Source organism: Schistocerca piceifrons, chromosome X (assembly GCF_021461385.2).
Source record: "Schistocerca piceifrons isolate TAMUIC-IGC-003096 chromosome X, iqSchPice1.1, whole genome shotgun sequence".
In the NCBI taxonomy this organism is placed as follows: Eukaryota; Metazoa; Arthropoda; class Insecta; order Orthoptera; family Acrididae; genus Schistocerca; species Schistocerca piceifrons.
In genome coordinates, this window is record NC_060149.1 from 894,216,665 (window position 1) to 894,233,181 (window position 16,517).

The 16,517-nt window shown below is 40.0% G+C and overlaps 1 protein-coding gene across 1 annotated transcript in view; it reads right to left on the reverse strand.

Annotated features, from left to right (window-relative positions):
- The window catches only part of LOC124723098 (histone-lysine N-methyltransferase 2D-like), a gene marked incomplete at its 5' end in the record, with an annotated part of 207,295 nt that extends 190,857 nt beyond the window's left edge, over positions 1-16,438 (reverse strand). The window contains 2 exons of the mRNA XM_047248276.1: positions 664-805; positions 16,169-16,438. Coding sequence (XP_047104232.1) covers positions 664-805; positions 16,169-16,438 — 412 coding nt within the window. The remainder of the gene's footprint in view (positions 1-663; positions 806-16,168) is intronic.
- Between the last annotated feature and the right edge of the window lie 79 nt (positions 16,439-16,517).

A 16,517-nucleotide genomic window follows, 5' to 3' on the forward strand; every position in this document is an offset into this window, starting at 1 on the left:
CATTGAGTACTGAGTAATGTCATTGAGTACTGAGTTAATAACTTATTACACTATTCAATTATGTCATACAAACAGCTGGGAGCAATAATGCATGGGAATGGAAAATGGAGGAACATGTTGGCTTATTTGCTAGTGATGTGTCACACTTTGTTTCTTGGGTGGTATATTGAAGAACTGGATTTCATCTAAATAATAAAATACTGAAAAATGACTGTATATTCTTTCATGGAATGTGTTTAGTTTGTGAGCTACCATATGCTTTTGGCCCAAAGGGAATAGAGAACAAATATACCAATGGGCATCATAGATATCTCAGTGGTCTTTTGACTTCATGGAAAAGTGCGGAAAAAGTATCAAAAATGGATTCAGAGGCACTCAAATAATGATACTGATTACCTTGAGAAAAAGTACGTACAATGTTTTAACGAAAGGTTGTCAGCCTGAAATATGGAAATATTCTCTTGCCACCCACTTAACATTCCGATGTAGGTATTAAATAAAATATCAAACTAATGACAATTCACTTAGAGTTGTATCAGTCACTATTCTCAGTGAATGGAATGTAAAGAATGCTTAACAGGAAATTATTCTATTGTAGCATCATTGCAATGATCTGCAGAGCAGTGATGGAGCAGGTACAGGATAAGGTGGAGATGAGCTTACCAAGAGCCCTGCTGAAGTCTGCTAGCATTCCACTTATGGTCCCTGAGGAGGCCTTAGAAGGTGGTGGTTGTGCTTGTGATGCATCAGACTGGTTGTGTGCAGGTGCCTGTGCCGCCTGCTGCAGCAGCATGCCGCCGCCCTCCTGCAACACAAAGTATGCCTGCCAGCATGTAGCCAATAGTTTCCTCTTGTAACTAAAAATTTGATAAATTAAGAGACATGAACTTAAATGTTCCAGTCAATCAGAGCTACCTGTTCCCCCCTCCCCCTCAGTGCATTTCAAGGGTTTATAGTGCAAACTTGGTTACTACAGAAAAGAACTGACAGATGGCTCTGAATATAGGCAGCCAAATACTGAAATCAGTACATATGTACAATAATATTATTACTTTGTTTTCTACTATTTCATTCCTTATACAGTTTATTTCTCTGTTTCAGCTTGTGCAAGTGTAATTTGAAAACATAAATAATTTAAAACATTTTGTATAAGATGAAATTAATTTTGTCATAGAAATTCATACACATGCTACAAAATTTTCCATACATCATCAGTTAATTACAGAAGATAGATAAAAAATGGCATGGTGCTCAGAACTCATTCAATATTGTTATTTTCGAGAAAATACTTCAAATCACTGTCCAGTCATTGAGAGTTTGGATTCTGTCTTATCACTAACTCACTTGGACTTGTTTGTTCTAGAGTGGCTCATTCAATTAGCCTACAAATAATTGTACTTAATGCCTCTCATGAATTCTCCTCAACTGTTTCCCAGTATTATCGACTGTGATATTTCCTGCAATGTTTACATGCTGTTGCTGAAATTATAAAGTGAGTAATATCTCAAGACTTTGTGGTATGTATCAGAAGAATGAATATGATTTTATGCAGGTCAAAAATCATATGCTCTCTGAGATTTACAGGCATTGGTGTAACACATTTGTAACACATAGTCCATCATACCACCAAAAGCTTAAAGATTTGTTGTTATTCATTTATGTACACAAATATTTCCTACATATTCTACCATGTAATATTAATTTGGTGATTGTTCATAAATCTGTGACTAATCTTATTTTCAAGAGTGCATTATTTCAGAATAATAGGAACTGTAATAATTTAATGATATAAAAATTATATGTGGCTGCTTCCTAAATTTCATGGTTTTGTAATATGACATTAAGCCTTTTCTATGAATGAGTTTTCATATTTCAGCAGTAATATAATGTAGAGTCCATGCCTGATACACATATTTCTCTTACTTTTATGTATAGTGTATTCTCTCAAAGTATTATTACATATCTTTGTGTAAAATCAACACTAGCATATGCTAATGCCATTTAAGAAATTGATCAGTGTCTAAATGTTACACAATTAATATTATGCCATTTTTTATTGTCAAATGGAAGCAGATGAGAACTGATTTTCGACATATTTCATCCACTGTTGAGTGACAGACAAATAGTTGTCTGGTACCAGAGCATGTATTCAATTAACCTGCTACACTTCTTCTAATAAAAATGTATTGCAAATAGTGTCTTATAGGCAAGTACTTGACTTCTGAGATTATGCACAACTAAAGTAAAGCAGATAAAGATCTATTGTCTCAGTACCTGTGCAGAAAAGTGAGTTTAGCTAAGTCCAACTTTCCCAAATGTTTGAGACATGTTCCACTCAATGATGTACCAATTACGCGGCTTATTATGTGTCTACTTGTAAAAAATATATTCACTGTATTCAAAATAGTATCTACCAAATCCTAGTATTTTCTACAATTTACAGATGTACTTGAAATTAAGTTAGTGTGAAGAATGCAAATGCAGTATCCCTACAAAACCACTTAAAGAAATGTTATGCAGTGTACCACAAAATACTGCCTTTTTGTCTGAGCAAGAAGTTTGGGGTAACTGATATGAGTATAAGAAGCCTTATAAGTAAAAGAAAAGATTATTTAATATCAATGCAAGAATGTGGAAGATCAAAAAGTTTATGTGATGGTCTGTCACTTTATCACTGAAAAGTCATAGGACTTGGTCAGATTCACGTTCAAGAATAAAAAATATTACCACATTACTAACAAAATAGTGAAGGTATGGTACTCTGGTGTCTGAGAAATTGTCTCTGTGTAAGTTCTGTGATTTCCATTTCACATGAAAAATGCATTTGAGATAGCATATGTTCAGTTTTTTTAAAGTGATGATGTTACTACCTAACAATGAAAAATCTAGGATGGGATAATGACAATACTATGAAAAGAAAAGATTCCTACTCACCAGATAGAGGGGATGTCAAGTCACAGATGGCCACAAAGAAAAGACTGCTATACATTTAAGATTTTGGACAAAAGGCCTTCTTCTGAAGTAGAAAACACACAATCATTCACACAAACACAACTGAGGCACATGTGACCATGGTCACAGGCTGCTGAACTCTGGAGTCTGGTCACAGCAAAGTCAGGCCCCAGTGGCCAGCAACAGTGGTTATGTGTGCCTCAGTTGTTCTTGTGTGAACATGTGTGGTTTTTCTACTTTCAAAGAAGGTATTTTGACTAAAACTCAAATGTATGACAGTCTTTTTGTTGTGCCTATCTTTGATTCAATGTCTCCTCTATAACATAAAATTCAGTCTATTCTTTTCATGATATTGTCATTTGTGTTAGTATCTGCAATGTATATTGAAGAGCCAAAGAAACTGGTACACCTTCCTAACATTGTGTAAGGCTCCTGTGAGCACACAGAAGTGTCGCAATGTGACTTGGCGTGGATTCAACTAATGTCTGAAGTAGTGCTGCAGAGAACTGATGCAATGAATCCTGCAGGGCAGTCCATAAATCTGTTACAGTATGAGGGGATGGTGATCTCTTCTGAACAGTATCTCCCAGTTATGCTCAATAATGTTCATGTCTGGGGAGTTTGCTGTCCAGTGGAAGTGTTTAAACTCAGAAGAGTGTTTCTGGAGCCACTCTGTAGCAATTCTGGATGTGTGGGGTGTTACATTGTCCTGTTGGAATTGCCTAAGTCCATTGGAATGCACCATGGATTCATGAGGTTGTCTCCATACCCATACATGTTTTGCATTCAATACAAGTTGAAACGAGACTTGCTCAACTAGGCAACATGTTTCCAGTCATCAACAGTCCAATGTCAGTTATGATGGGCACAGCTGAGGCATAAAGCTTTGTGTGATGCAGTCATCAAGGGTAGACAAAAGCCCATATTGATGATGTTTCATTGAATGGTTCACATGGCGACACTTGTTGACACTGCAGCATTGAAATCAGCAGCAGTTGTCATTGGTCCCGTTCTTGTACGATCTTTACCTGGCCACAGCAGTGTCAGAGATGTGATGTTTTACCATATTCCTGATATTCATAGGACACTTGTGAAATGGTCGTAAGGGAAAATTCACACTTCATTGATACCTCGGGGATGCTGTGTACCACTGCTCATGCACTGACTATAACACCACATTCAAACTTACTTAAATTTTGATATCCTGCCATTGTAGCAGCAGTAACCAATTCTGACAACTGTGCCAGACACTTGTTGTCTTATACAGGCATTGCTGTTTACGTCTCTCTGTATTTGAATATGCATGCCTATACCAGTTTCTTTGGTGTGTCAGTGTATTTTCTGTTGGAAACACAACCACCCACACTTACAAGGTAAAGATAGAGTGACATCCTCAAATAATAGAAGCTTAAAATTTGCATCCAAAAATTCAAAATTCAGAAACATTGTGTGGAATGCAGTGTTAAACTAACACATTTGCCATGTATCCATACTGAGAGAAACAGCTTTAAGCAGACTGTCTATAGAAAATAATAATAGCAAAAGCTGAACTGAAAGGCTTGTCAGTGCAATTATATATGTTTTTCTAAAGCTTTTTTTATGGAGACTGTGAAGTTATTTTGCACAAGGGTCTGGCAAAAGCAAAGTAATTGCTCAACAAATAGCACCCTCATTTATGTACAGGTTTGCGCAAAATTGTATAATTTGTACATCAGATAAAATCTCAAAATATCTAAAACAAGTTGATTGTAGAATAAACTGTGACAGTTTCTACAGCCTTGTGCTTAAATCAGACATAAGTAAGAAAAAAAATTAAATTCTCTGCTTCAGAAATAAGGGTAAAGTGAATCTATTATATTAATCTGACCACTAAATGTAGTACAGAAAATCAATGGGAGAACTGCATTGATTATCATGCACTTTTCTGAAGTTGCACACTAAGGTTTCTCAGTGATTCATTATGTTTGTATAGAGAGCCTACTTTGATGTATCTGCCATTCTACAGTGCTTTTTGAGCAAATGATTTCATTCCTTTAAGTGGACTCTAGATTAGTTTTCAATTTTTGCATCATGAAATCAGTTCCCATAATTTACATTTCAGTATATCTTATTAATTCCTAAGAATTTACATAGTTATAATCATATTTTTTATACATAAAGTAAGGTATTCATTTTATATCTATTGGTTCCTGTGTGGACTGTGCATTTCATTGCTGCCTAAAATGATAAAGGCATTGCGTTTTAATTCTAATGGGTAATCCTGAAGTCTAACAAACCACAGTGAAGACAAAAAACATGCATATCTTCATGACACATAGCTAACAATACATTTCTCTGAAATACACTCCTGGAAATGGAAAAAAGAACACATTGACACCAGTGTGTCAGACCCACCATACTTGCTTCGGACACTGCGAGAGAGCTGTGCAAGCAATGATCACACGCACGGCACAGCGGACACACCAGGAACCACGGTGTTGGCCGTCGAATGGCGCTAGCTGTGCAGCATTTGTGCACCGCCGCCGTCAGTGTCAGCCAGTTTGCCGTGGCATACGGAGCTCCATCGCAGTCTTTAACACTGGTAGCATGCCGCGACAGCGTGGACGTGAACCATATGTGCAGTTGACGGACTTTGAGCGAGGGCATATAGTGGGCATGCGGGAGGCCGGGTGGACGTACCACCGAATTGCTCAACACATGGGGCGTGAGGTCTCCACAGTACATCGATGTTGTCGCCAGTGGTCGGCGGAAGGTGCACGTGCCCATCGACCTGGGACCGGACCGCAGCAACGCACGGATGCACGCCAAGACCGTAGGATCCTACACAGTGCCGTAGGGGACCGCACCGCCACTTCCCAGCAATTTAGGGACACTGTTGCTCCTGGGGTATCGGCGAGGACCATTCGCAACCGTCTCCATGAAGCTGGGCTACGGTCCCGCACACCGTTAGGCCGTCTTCTGCTCACGCCTCAACATCGTGCAGCCCGCCTCCAGTGGTGTCGCGACAGGCGTGAATGGAGGGACGAATGGAGACGTGTCGTCTTCAGCGATGAGAGTCGCTTCTGCCTTGGTGCCAATGATGGTCGTATGCGTGTTTGGCACCGTGCAGGTGAGCGCCACAATCAGGACTGCATACGACCGAGGCACACAGGGCCAACACCCGGCATCATGGTGTGGGGAGCGATCTCCTACACTGGCCGTACACCACTGGTGATCGTCGAGGGGACACTGAATAGTGCACGGTAGATCCAAACCGTCATCGAACCCATCGTTCTACCATTCCTAGACCGGCAAGGGAACTTGCTGTTCCAACAGGACAATGCACGTCCGCATGTATCCCGTGCCACCCAACGTGCTCTAGAAGGTGTAAGTCAACTACCCTGGCCAGCAAGATCTCCGGATCTGTCCCCCATTGAGCATGTTTGGGACTGGATGAAGCGTCGTCTCACACGGTCTGCACGTCCAGCACGAACGCTGGTCCAACTGAGGCGCCAGGTGGAAATGGCATGGCAAGCCGTTCCACAGGACTACATCCAGCATCTCTACGATCGTCTCCATGGGATTATAGCAGCCTGCATTGCTGCGAAAGGTGGATATACACTGTACTAGTGCCGACATTGTGCATGCTCTGTTGCCTGTGTCTATGTGCCTGTGGTTCTGTCAGTGTGATCATGTGATGTATCTGACCCCAGGAATGTGTCAATAAAGTTTCCCCTTCCTGGGACAATGAATTCACGGTGTTCTTATTTCAATTTCCAGGAGTGTATATTTGTTGAATTATGTTTCTCTAGAAGATATGATATTTGTAGAAGTGCATGAGTCACCAGAAACATATTTCTGAAAATAATGATTTGTCACATAGCAAATTTTATAGATGAAAATTGTTACATTCAGATGAACTAAATACTCAAATTAACTCACTACTATGCAAATGTCAAGTGTGCCCAGGAAATGACCTGGGGGGGTCTCTGCAGACATCATGAGACTCTGACATAAAATGGGGGTGATAACGTGATTACAAGAACTCAGCCAGAGAGTTCTCACAGCCTCTGTCACCTCAATTCTGCAACTTCCTACCTACACGTGGTGCCCCTGTTAAGCCGAGCAACTCAGCGGAAGGTTGGGTAACCAACCCCAGCGGGAAACTGAGTCGGTGAGCAAATAGAAGTTGGAGGACAGTGGAAGGCAACGGGAAACCACCACTGAACTATCCCAAGAAAACCCCATGGCTTCACTCAGCTCAAACTGTTCTGGAGTTTCAAGTTCCCCGATCGGATCTCCGGGGGGAACCAGGTTGAGAGGAGCTTCACGAAGAGTAAGATGGTGCAAAGAGAAGCACTGCATAGGAACATGGAATGTAAGATCCATGTATCAAGGAAAACTAGACATAGTGAAAAGAGAGATGGAGAAAATTAACATCGACATATTGGGAATAAGCGAAATGAGGTGGACTGGCATGGGAGAATTTGCTTCGAATGGCCATATGGTGTATTATTCTGGGCACGATAACAACAGAAGTAATGGAGTAGCCTTCATAGTTAGTGATAAAGTGAGAAAAGCTGTAATGGGATGCAAATATAAAAATGATAGAATGATGTCCATCGGACTTCAAGGTCAGCCCCTCAACATCACAGTAATTCAAGTTTATGCACCAACAACCGATGCTGAAAAGGGAATTATTGACCAGTTCTATGGAGATTTACAAGAATTACTACTGTCAACATCAAAAAAGGATATCGTCTTCATAGTTGGAGATTGGAATGCAAAAGTGGGAAATGAAGCTGTAGAAGGTATAACAGGGAAATATGGTCTTGGTACAACAAATGAAGCTGGACAGAGACTCCTAGAATTCTGCCAAGAAAATTCATTGATAATTACTAATACAATGTTTCAACTACCAAAATGACACCTATATACCTGGACTTCACCAGATGGCCAACACCGGAACCAAATTGATTACATACTTTGTAATCAGAGGTGGAAGAGCGCGGTTCAGTCAGCTACAACGAGACCTGGAGCTGACTGCGGATCAGATCATGAGCTCCTGATTGCAAAATTTTGGCTGAAACTTCAGAATGTAGCAAAAAGTATCCCAACTTGCAGATACGACATTAACTCTATACCCTCCGACTATGCTGTAGAGGTACAAAGCAGATTTAATGTATTACAGCTGGAGGACAAAAGCTCGCAAGAGTAGTGGACAGAAGTAGCTAAGACTGTCAAGGAGGCCACAGAGAAACACATTCCCAAGAAAAGGAACAGTAAGAAGGCTAGATGGCTATCAGTTGAGGCACTGCAAGTTGCAGAAGAACGAAGGAAAGCAAAAATCAAGGGAGATAGATCAGCTATGTTTGAATTAAATAAAGATTTTCAGAAATTAGCTAGAAGAGATAAAAATATATTCTTTAATGAGCAGTGCAAGGAAGTTGAAGATAGTAACGGAATGGGGAAGACAAGAGATCTTTATAAGAAAATTAGAGAAATTAAAGGAAAATTCCAGGCAAAAACTGGAATGATAAAAGATAGAAACGGGAAAGATCTGAGTGAAGCAGAGGATGTTAAGGAAAGATGGGCAGAATATGTAGAAGACCTATACAAGAAAGAACTGCATCATGACAGGGCTCCTACTGCTGATGTTAATGTTAATTTAGAACTAGAGCCAGATATTTTGGAGAGCAAAATCCAGTGGGCCCTTGAGAATATGGCTGATAACAAAACTAGTGGACATGATGAAATACCAGCAGAATTGTTTAAAGTCACTGGAAAGGATGAAGTGAAAGTGCTGCACTCAATATGTCAAAAAATATGGATCACGCAGCAGTGGCCAGAAGACTGGAAAAGATCAGTATTCATCCCCATTCCAAAGAAGAAAAGTTCTAAAGAATGCTCAGATTACCGAACAATCGCACTTATTTCACATGCTAGCAAAGTTATGTTGAAAATCTTACAAAATAGACTTCGCCAATATCTAGATTGGGAGCTACCAGAAGAACAAGCGGGATTTAGGAAAGGAAGAGGAACTAGAGATCAAATTGCTAACATTCGGCAGATTATGGAAAAAGTGAGAGAATTCCAGAAAGATGTGTACCTCTGCTTTATTGACTACGCCAAAGCCTTTGACTGCGTTGATCACAACAAATTATGGAACGTACTGAAAAACATGGGTGTACCAGATCACCTCATTCATCTGATATGGAGTTTATACCCAGACCAAGAAGCCACGGTGAGAACTATGTATGTAACAACGAAATGGATAAAGATTCAGAAAGGGGTCCGGCAAGGCTGCATACTGTCACCGTACTTATTCAATCTGTATGCAGAACATGTTATGAGGAATGTGAGGCTAGATGAAGGGGAAACAGGAATTAAAATAGCTGGAATAAATGTAAACAACCTCAGGTACGCGGATTATACGATCCTGTTGGCAGAAAGTGAAGAAGATTTGAGAACACTCTTACTGAAGGTGAAAGACGAAAGTGAAAAGGCCGGTCTTATGCTGAATGTGAAGAAAACGAAAATTATGGCAACTACACCTACCAATTCGTGGGATATAGCAGGAGAAACCATGGAGGTAGTGACCACATTCAGTTATCTCGGTTCCCAGATCTCTGCTGATGGCGACTGCAGCCATGAAATCTGAAGATGCCTGTTGCTCGGTAGACAGGCAATGTCAAACCTTGACAAGGTTATAATTTCCAGAGATATAATACTAGCAACAAAGATCCGTATTGTGAGGGCTATGGTCTTTCCAGTTGTGATGTATGGATGTGAGACCTGGACCATTAGAAAGGCTGAATGGCGAAGAATTGACTCCTTCGAATTGTGGTGTTGGAGGAAACTTCTTAGAGTTCCATGGACTGCAAAGAGAACCAACAGATCAATATTGGAGCAAATTAAACCAGATTTCTCCCTGGAAGGTCTAATGTTAAAACAAAAGCTGACCTACTTTGGACACACAATGCGAAGGCATGCCTCGCTGGAAAAAACATTAGTGCTGGGGAAGATTGAAGGAAATAGAAGAAGAGGACATCAGAGGATGAGATGGATTGATGGCATCACAGAAGCAATGTGTTCCAACCTGGAAGGTCTACGGGAGAAAGTACAAGACAGGAAAAAGTGGCGTGATTTGGTTCATGGGGTCACGAAGAGTCGGAACCGACTAAACAAATAGAGAGAGAGAGAGAGAGATGCAAATAAGTATATATAGATGATTTAGATGACAAACAGCATTATGTGGAAGTTATGTTATAGGTATCAGGGGTGTGCAGGAAGTGTTCTGTGTATTACATGTACAACAACTGAGAAAGCTGCCAGTTAAATTGTCTTTTACAAAGAACAGAATACAGCAGTAGCCTGTGGCAAGCAAGCCTCATACATATGGTGAAGCCCGTAAGATGCTCATATGTTGCCTCTGTCATTAGTACCTGCTGAAAGTGGATGAACAATGGTATGATGCTGGACATTCATGACTCATACAAAGAATTTGGCTTTTGCTCTCTCAGTAAAGAAGAATATTTGGGATTCTATACTGCAGCCAATAGTGAAGTACATTGTCAGTCAGGGCATAAACATTTTGCACCCAAGTCATTCTGTATTGTTCTCCTATGGATTAAACAAGAGATGAATTAATCATTTCCCCTTGATAAGCAGAGACAGTAATTCTCAGAGCAGAAAGAGGAAAGTTATTGTTTTCCTTGTACTTGGGTCTACAGCTATCAAATATTAATTGAAAGACAGTATTCATAAAATGAAAGACATCTTTTTGGAAATTTAAGATTGATCTGTAGAAAAATCAAAACAAGTTGCACTGTCAGATAAATCACACTTTCTGCTGTGTCTAGTTGACAATTTTTTTATTATACTCCACCTTTTGTGAAAGTGATTGCTGGAGCCATGTACCTCATGACATACTGGGTTTAATAGTGACATTATGAAGCTGTGGATGGCATGGTCTTGAATCTCTTCAGGTCTGAATTTTTCTTACAGAAGGTGCCATTCCATGTACAGACTATTGTAATACACACATCAAAAAAAGTTTTGCATCACCTTGGCTCCAAGAGTTCCGGAACCTGTACAGAAAATTGGAATAGAGATCAACATAAACATCATTTCTGCCCTTTTTGCATGTTGTACCACCATACCATCATACAGCGAGACCTTCAGTGGTGGTGGTCCAGATTGTTGTACACACGAGTACCTCTAATACCCAGTAGCACATCCTCTCGCATTGATGCATGCCTGTATTCGTCATGGCATACTGTCCACATGTTCATCAAGGCACTGTTGGTCCAGATTGTCTCCTGCATCAATGGCATGTTTGATAGGGTTCATGTCTGGAGAACATGCTGGCCACTGTAGTCAAGCAATGACGTTATCCTGAAGGAAATCATTCACAGGATGTGCATGATGGGAACGTGAATTGTCGTCCATGAAGACAAATGCCTCGCCAATATGCTGCAAGTTGCACTATCAGTTGGAGGATGGCATTCACGTATTGTACAGCCATTACAGCACCTTCCATTACAGCACCTGCCATTACCATCAGTGGTGCATGTCAGCCCCACATAATGCCACCCCAAAACATCAGGGAACCTCCACCTTAATGCACTCACTGGACAGTGTGTCTAAGGCATTCAGCCTGACCGGGTCGCCTCAAAACATGTCTCCGACAATTGTCTGGTTGAAGGCATACGTGACACTCATTGATGAAGAGAATGTGATGCCAACCCTGAGTGGTTTATTCAGCATGTTGTTGGCCCCATCTGTACTGTGCTGCATGGTGTCATGGTTGCAAAGATGGACCTTGCCATGGACGTCAGGAGTGAAGTTGCTCATCATGCAGCCTATTTTGCACAGTTTGAGTTGTAACGTGTCGTCCTCTGGCTGCACAAAAAGCATTATTCAACATGGTGGAATTGCTGTCAGGGTTCCTCCAAGCTGTAATCTGTAGGTAGAAATCATTCACTGCAGCAGTAGCCCTTGGTTGGCCTGAGCAAGGCATGTCATTGACAGTTCCTGTCCCTCTGTATCTTCTCCATATCCAAGCAAAATCACTTTGGTTCATTCCGAGACGCCTCGCACTTCTCTTGTTGAGAGCCCTTCCTGGTACAAAGTAACAATGTGGACATGATCAAACCACAGTATCGGCCGTCTAGGCATGGCTGAACTAAAGACAACATGACCTGTGTACCTCCTTCCTGGTGGAATGTCTGGAACTGATCGGTTGTCAGAGCCCCTCTGTCTAATAGGCACTGGTCTTGCATGGTTGCTTACATCTATGGGCAGGTTTAGTGACATTTCTGAACAGTCAAAGGGACTGTGCCTGTGATACAATATCCTCAGTGAACATCTATCTTCAGGGGTTGTGGGAACCGGGGTGATGCAAAACTTTTTTTGATGTGTGTGTAATTACTTTATTATTATTATTATTATTAGTATTATCATATTTCTAATATTATTTTTACTTATACACAAATGCATCACTTAACAGCCAATATACACTGAAGAGCCAAAGAAGCTGAAATATGTGCCCAATTCTGTGTAGGGTCCCAGCGAGCATACAGAAGTGCCAAAACACGATGTGGCATGGACTCAACTAATGTCTGAAGTAGTGCTGGAGGAAACTGACACAAGGAATCCTGCAGGGCTTACCATAAATCTGTAAGAGTATGAGGAGGTGGAGATCTCTTCTGAACAGCACGTTGTAAGGCATCCCAGATACCTTCAAAATGTTTATGTCTGGGGAGTTTGCTGGCCAGCGGAAGTGTTTAAATGCAGAAGAGTGTTCCTGGAGCCACTCTGTATCAATATCTGAATGTGTGGAGTATCACATTGTCCTGCTGGATTTGCTCAAGTCTACCAGAATGCATAATGGACACAAATGGATGCAGGTGATCAGACAGGATGCTTACATCGATGTCACCTGTCAGAGTTGTATCTAGACATATCAGTGGTTCCATATCACTCCAACTGCACAGGCCCCACACCATTATAGAGCCTCCACCAGCACGAACAGTCCCCCTGCTGACATGCAGGGTCCATGGGTTCACAATGATGTCACCACACCTGTGCACATCATCTGGTTGATACAATTTGAAATGGGACTCATCCAACCAAACAACATGTTTACAGTCATCAACAGTCCACTGTTGGTGTTGATGGGCCCAGGTGAGGTGTAAAGCTTTGTTTCATGCTGTCATCAAGCGTACACGAGTGGGCCTTCAGCTCCAAAAGCCCATATTGATGGTGCCTTGTTGAATGGTTCACACGCTGATGCTTGTTGGTTCCCCAGCATTGAAATCTGCAGTAATTTGCAGAAGGGTTGCACTTCTGTCATGAATGATTCTCTTCAGTTGTCGCTGATCCCATTTTTGCAGGATCTCTTCTCAGCTACAGTTATGGCAGAGATTTGATGCTTTACCGGATCCGGATTCCTGATATTCATGATACTCTCATGAAATGGTCATACAGGAAAATCCACACCTCATTGCTACCTCGGTGATGCTGTGTCCCATCGCTCGTCAACCGACTATAACACCACATTCATTCTCTCTTGAGAGAATTTTCTTGCTGATAGAGTGAGTCTATAAACTATAACATAAAACTAGTTATGAAGTCCAGTATATGATCTATTGTAGGATTTTAGCACCTATTTTCATACGTAATGTATTTGCTCATCATGGAATTGTTTCTACAACAGCCATTAATATTTACAGTATTGTTTCACGAATGACTCAGAAAGAATCTGCCAGTGTTCAGAAAATGGTATTAATAGGAGTTACAAGTACATATTTTCAAAGTAACTAGACAGCTCTATTTGTTAAAGTTTTTGAGGCATTCCATTTACATCACATGTAGATGAAAAATACTGACCTAATCTTCTGGTGTGGGTTTTTTATCGGGTTTTCAATAATGTTTCACAAGTGTCAGTTTCATCATCATTACATTTATACACCTTATCTGAGTCAGAACATAATACTATTTTCAATGAAGGTCAATGAGAGATTTTTGTACTTGAATGACTTTACAATTAATGTGACAGAACCATTACTTTAATCCCTATCTTATAATTCAACATTTTCAATTTATTGTAAGGCTGTCATATTTCAATGGTTGTAGATTTCTTATGCTTCGAATATAATGTTGTGTAGCTGGTAGGAAAATGATTGATTTTAGTACAATTTGTGTTTAAAATTATTATTATCTGTCATTATTATCTGCACAAAAATTGAACATTATTCTTGAATGATTCTCTGTGTTAATGTGGTACAGGATTTGGTATGCTTGCTATTCTGAGTAAAATTAAGTTGCAAACAAATATCACTAAAGTTAATGTACCTGAGAAGCACTTTTTCCTTTGAGCTACGTGTAGCAATGAGTATTCAGTACTGACATGCAGTAAGAGGTAGAAGAGAAGTTAAAATAGATTTTCATGCATACATTATGTAATACTGGGAGCTGTGAGGATATCGTATTACAGTTGTGTTATATGGCTAACACCATTATATTACAATTTGTGTTGAAGGATTACTATGGCAATCCATCCTATTATAATGTAATACTGCAACAGTAGCAGGAGATCTATGTAGCAATATTAATTATTTAACTTTCTTGTTTTCTGATAGAGGACCAAGAGACTCCAGCTGTTTGTAAAAATTTTTGATGTCACTAATGTGAGGAGTAAAAATGTCTGTATTTGTCCCCTTAAACAACTTGTAATGTTCCAAGTATCTGTAAATAATACAACAAATCTACTAGTACTGTTTCTTCAGTAACTGGTAAACATATTTACATCAGGAACTGATCCATTTCTAAAACTGAAGTATTTGGTGTGCTGTTTCATTGTGAGTTTTATGCAAGTATAGATCTGTTTATGTGGTTGGTCTGACACTAATAGTTTTCACTCGTTGTTCACTTCTGAAATGCCGTATCTAGTGACATATCACCTATATGGAGAAAGTAGAGTTTTTCATGAAATTTAAACTTATTACCAGATTATTTGTATGTGATTATTTCCTTGGAAAGCCATACCATCTGAAAGCTCTCAATGGGGAATGGTAAGCAATTTCAACATAATTCTTGAATAAGATTTCAATAATCACTACTGCAAAAGACCCACTATTACAGTTTGTTGTGTGTGTGTGTGTAAAATAAACAAACAGACATATAGCTAAACTGAGAGAGGGAAATGTCACTTGTATTGATGCCAGAATGTACCAACATTCTGGGTATAATAATCTGAGGAAACTACAAAATGTAAATATCTCCTGTCTGTTTCAAATATCAGTAATATTTTCTTGTTTTTAGGTTATTTGTATGATATCAGTAAAAAAGGGAACTTGTGAAATAATTTTCTGTCACTTCTCTTATGAATGTCTATGTAAGGTATGAAATGGGTGTGTTATTATTATATACTTCTAAAATGTTTGTAAAACCAACACTGCAAATCTTTTGAATGTAGCTTATGGTGGATGTGCCTGTATTGGTGTACAGAAGTCTCCTTGGTTTTGGTGAATGTGCATGCAGATAATAGAGTTTTCTTTATGCATCAGTGCATGCAGGCTCTTGATGAATTCATTTTCTGATGGCAGAAGGTATCTACAATGGCAGGGAGGAGGTTACCTGGAACCGCTGCATCAGCTCTTGTTCTGCTGTCTCTAGCGATGGGGACACATCCAGGATTGGCGATAGGTCTGTCACAGGAGACCATTCAGCAGGTTCAGATCTAGCTGCTCGGGCCTTCCTATTAGCTGGAGTCTTCTGTGGCAGAAATGATAACTGACTGGCTAGGAGCCATGGAGAGGCCAATGGGGTCGTATTTGACAGTTTCAAGTGGGAGGAAATACTGATACTCTGAACCATCCCCAGACTGGGCACAGATTAAGAACTGAGTAAGAATGAAGAATATAAATTAAGCTACATGTCACTGAAACTACAGTAAGGACTGACTGGATTGAAGATTTCCCAAAACTACAGTGCTAAAATAGACTACAAAATTTCTATACTAAATTATGATAATAAAGGAAGTGCAAATATCAAACAAATATGAAAATTGCATACTACTTATAGCAAGTTATATTTAAATTTTGCATCACTACACTATGATTTCTAACAGTTTGTCTGCTATGCTTAATCAGTTGTATGAAATTTGGAAATTCGTTAAGTATAGTTGATAGGAAAGCATGCAGTTACAGGGCATTCAGAAGTATTTACAAACCTGAGCAGCACTGAACTTGGATTTGGCTTTCGTTTGCTGCAACATTTGCACCTGTTTCTGAAACTGTTCCTGCTGCTCTTGTTGCTGTTGCTGCTGTATTTGCTGCTGCTGTATTTGTTGCTGCTGCATTTGTTGCTGCTGCAGATGTTGCTGCTGGATGTGTTGTTGTTGCATCTGTTGCTGCTGAATTTGTTGTTGTTGAATTTGCTGTTGTTGAATTTGTTGTTGCTGCATTTGCTGCGGTTGCAACAACTGCTGCTGCTGCTGCTGTTGGGGCACAAGCTGTGGCTGCTGTTGATGAAGAAGTTGCTGTTGTTGGTGCTGCTGAATTTGTTGGTGTGATGCTGCC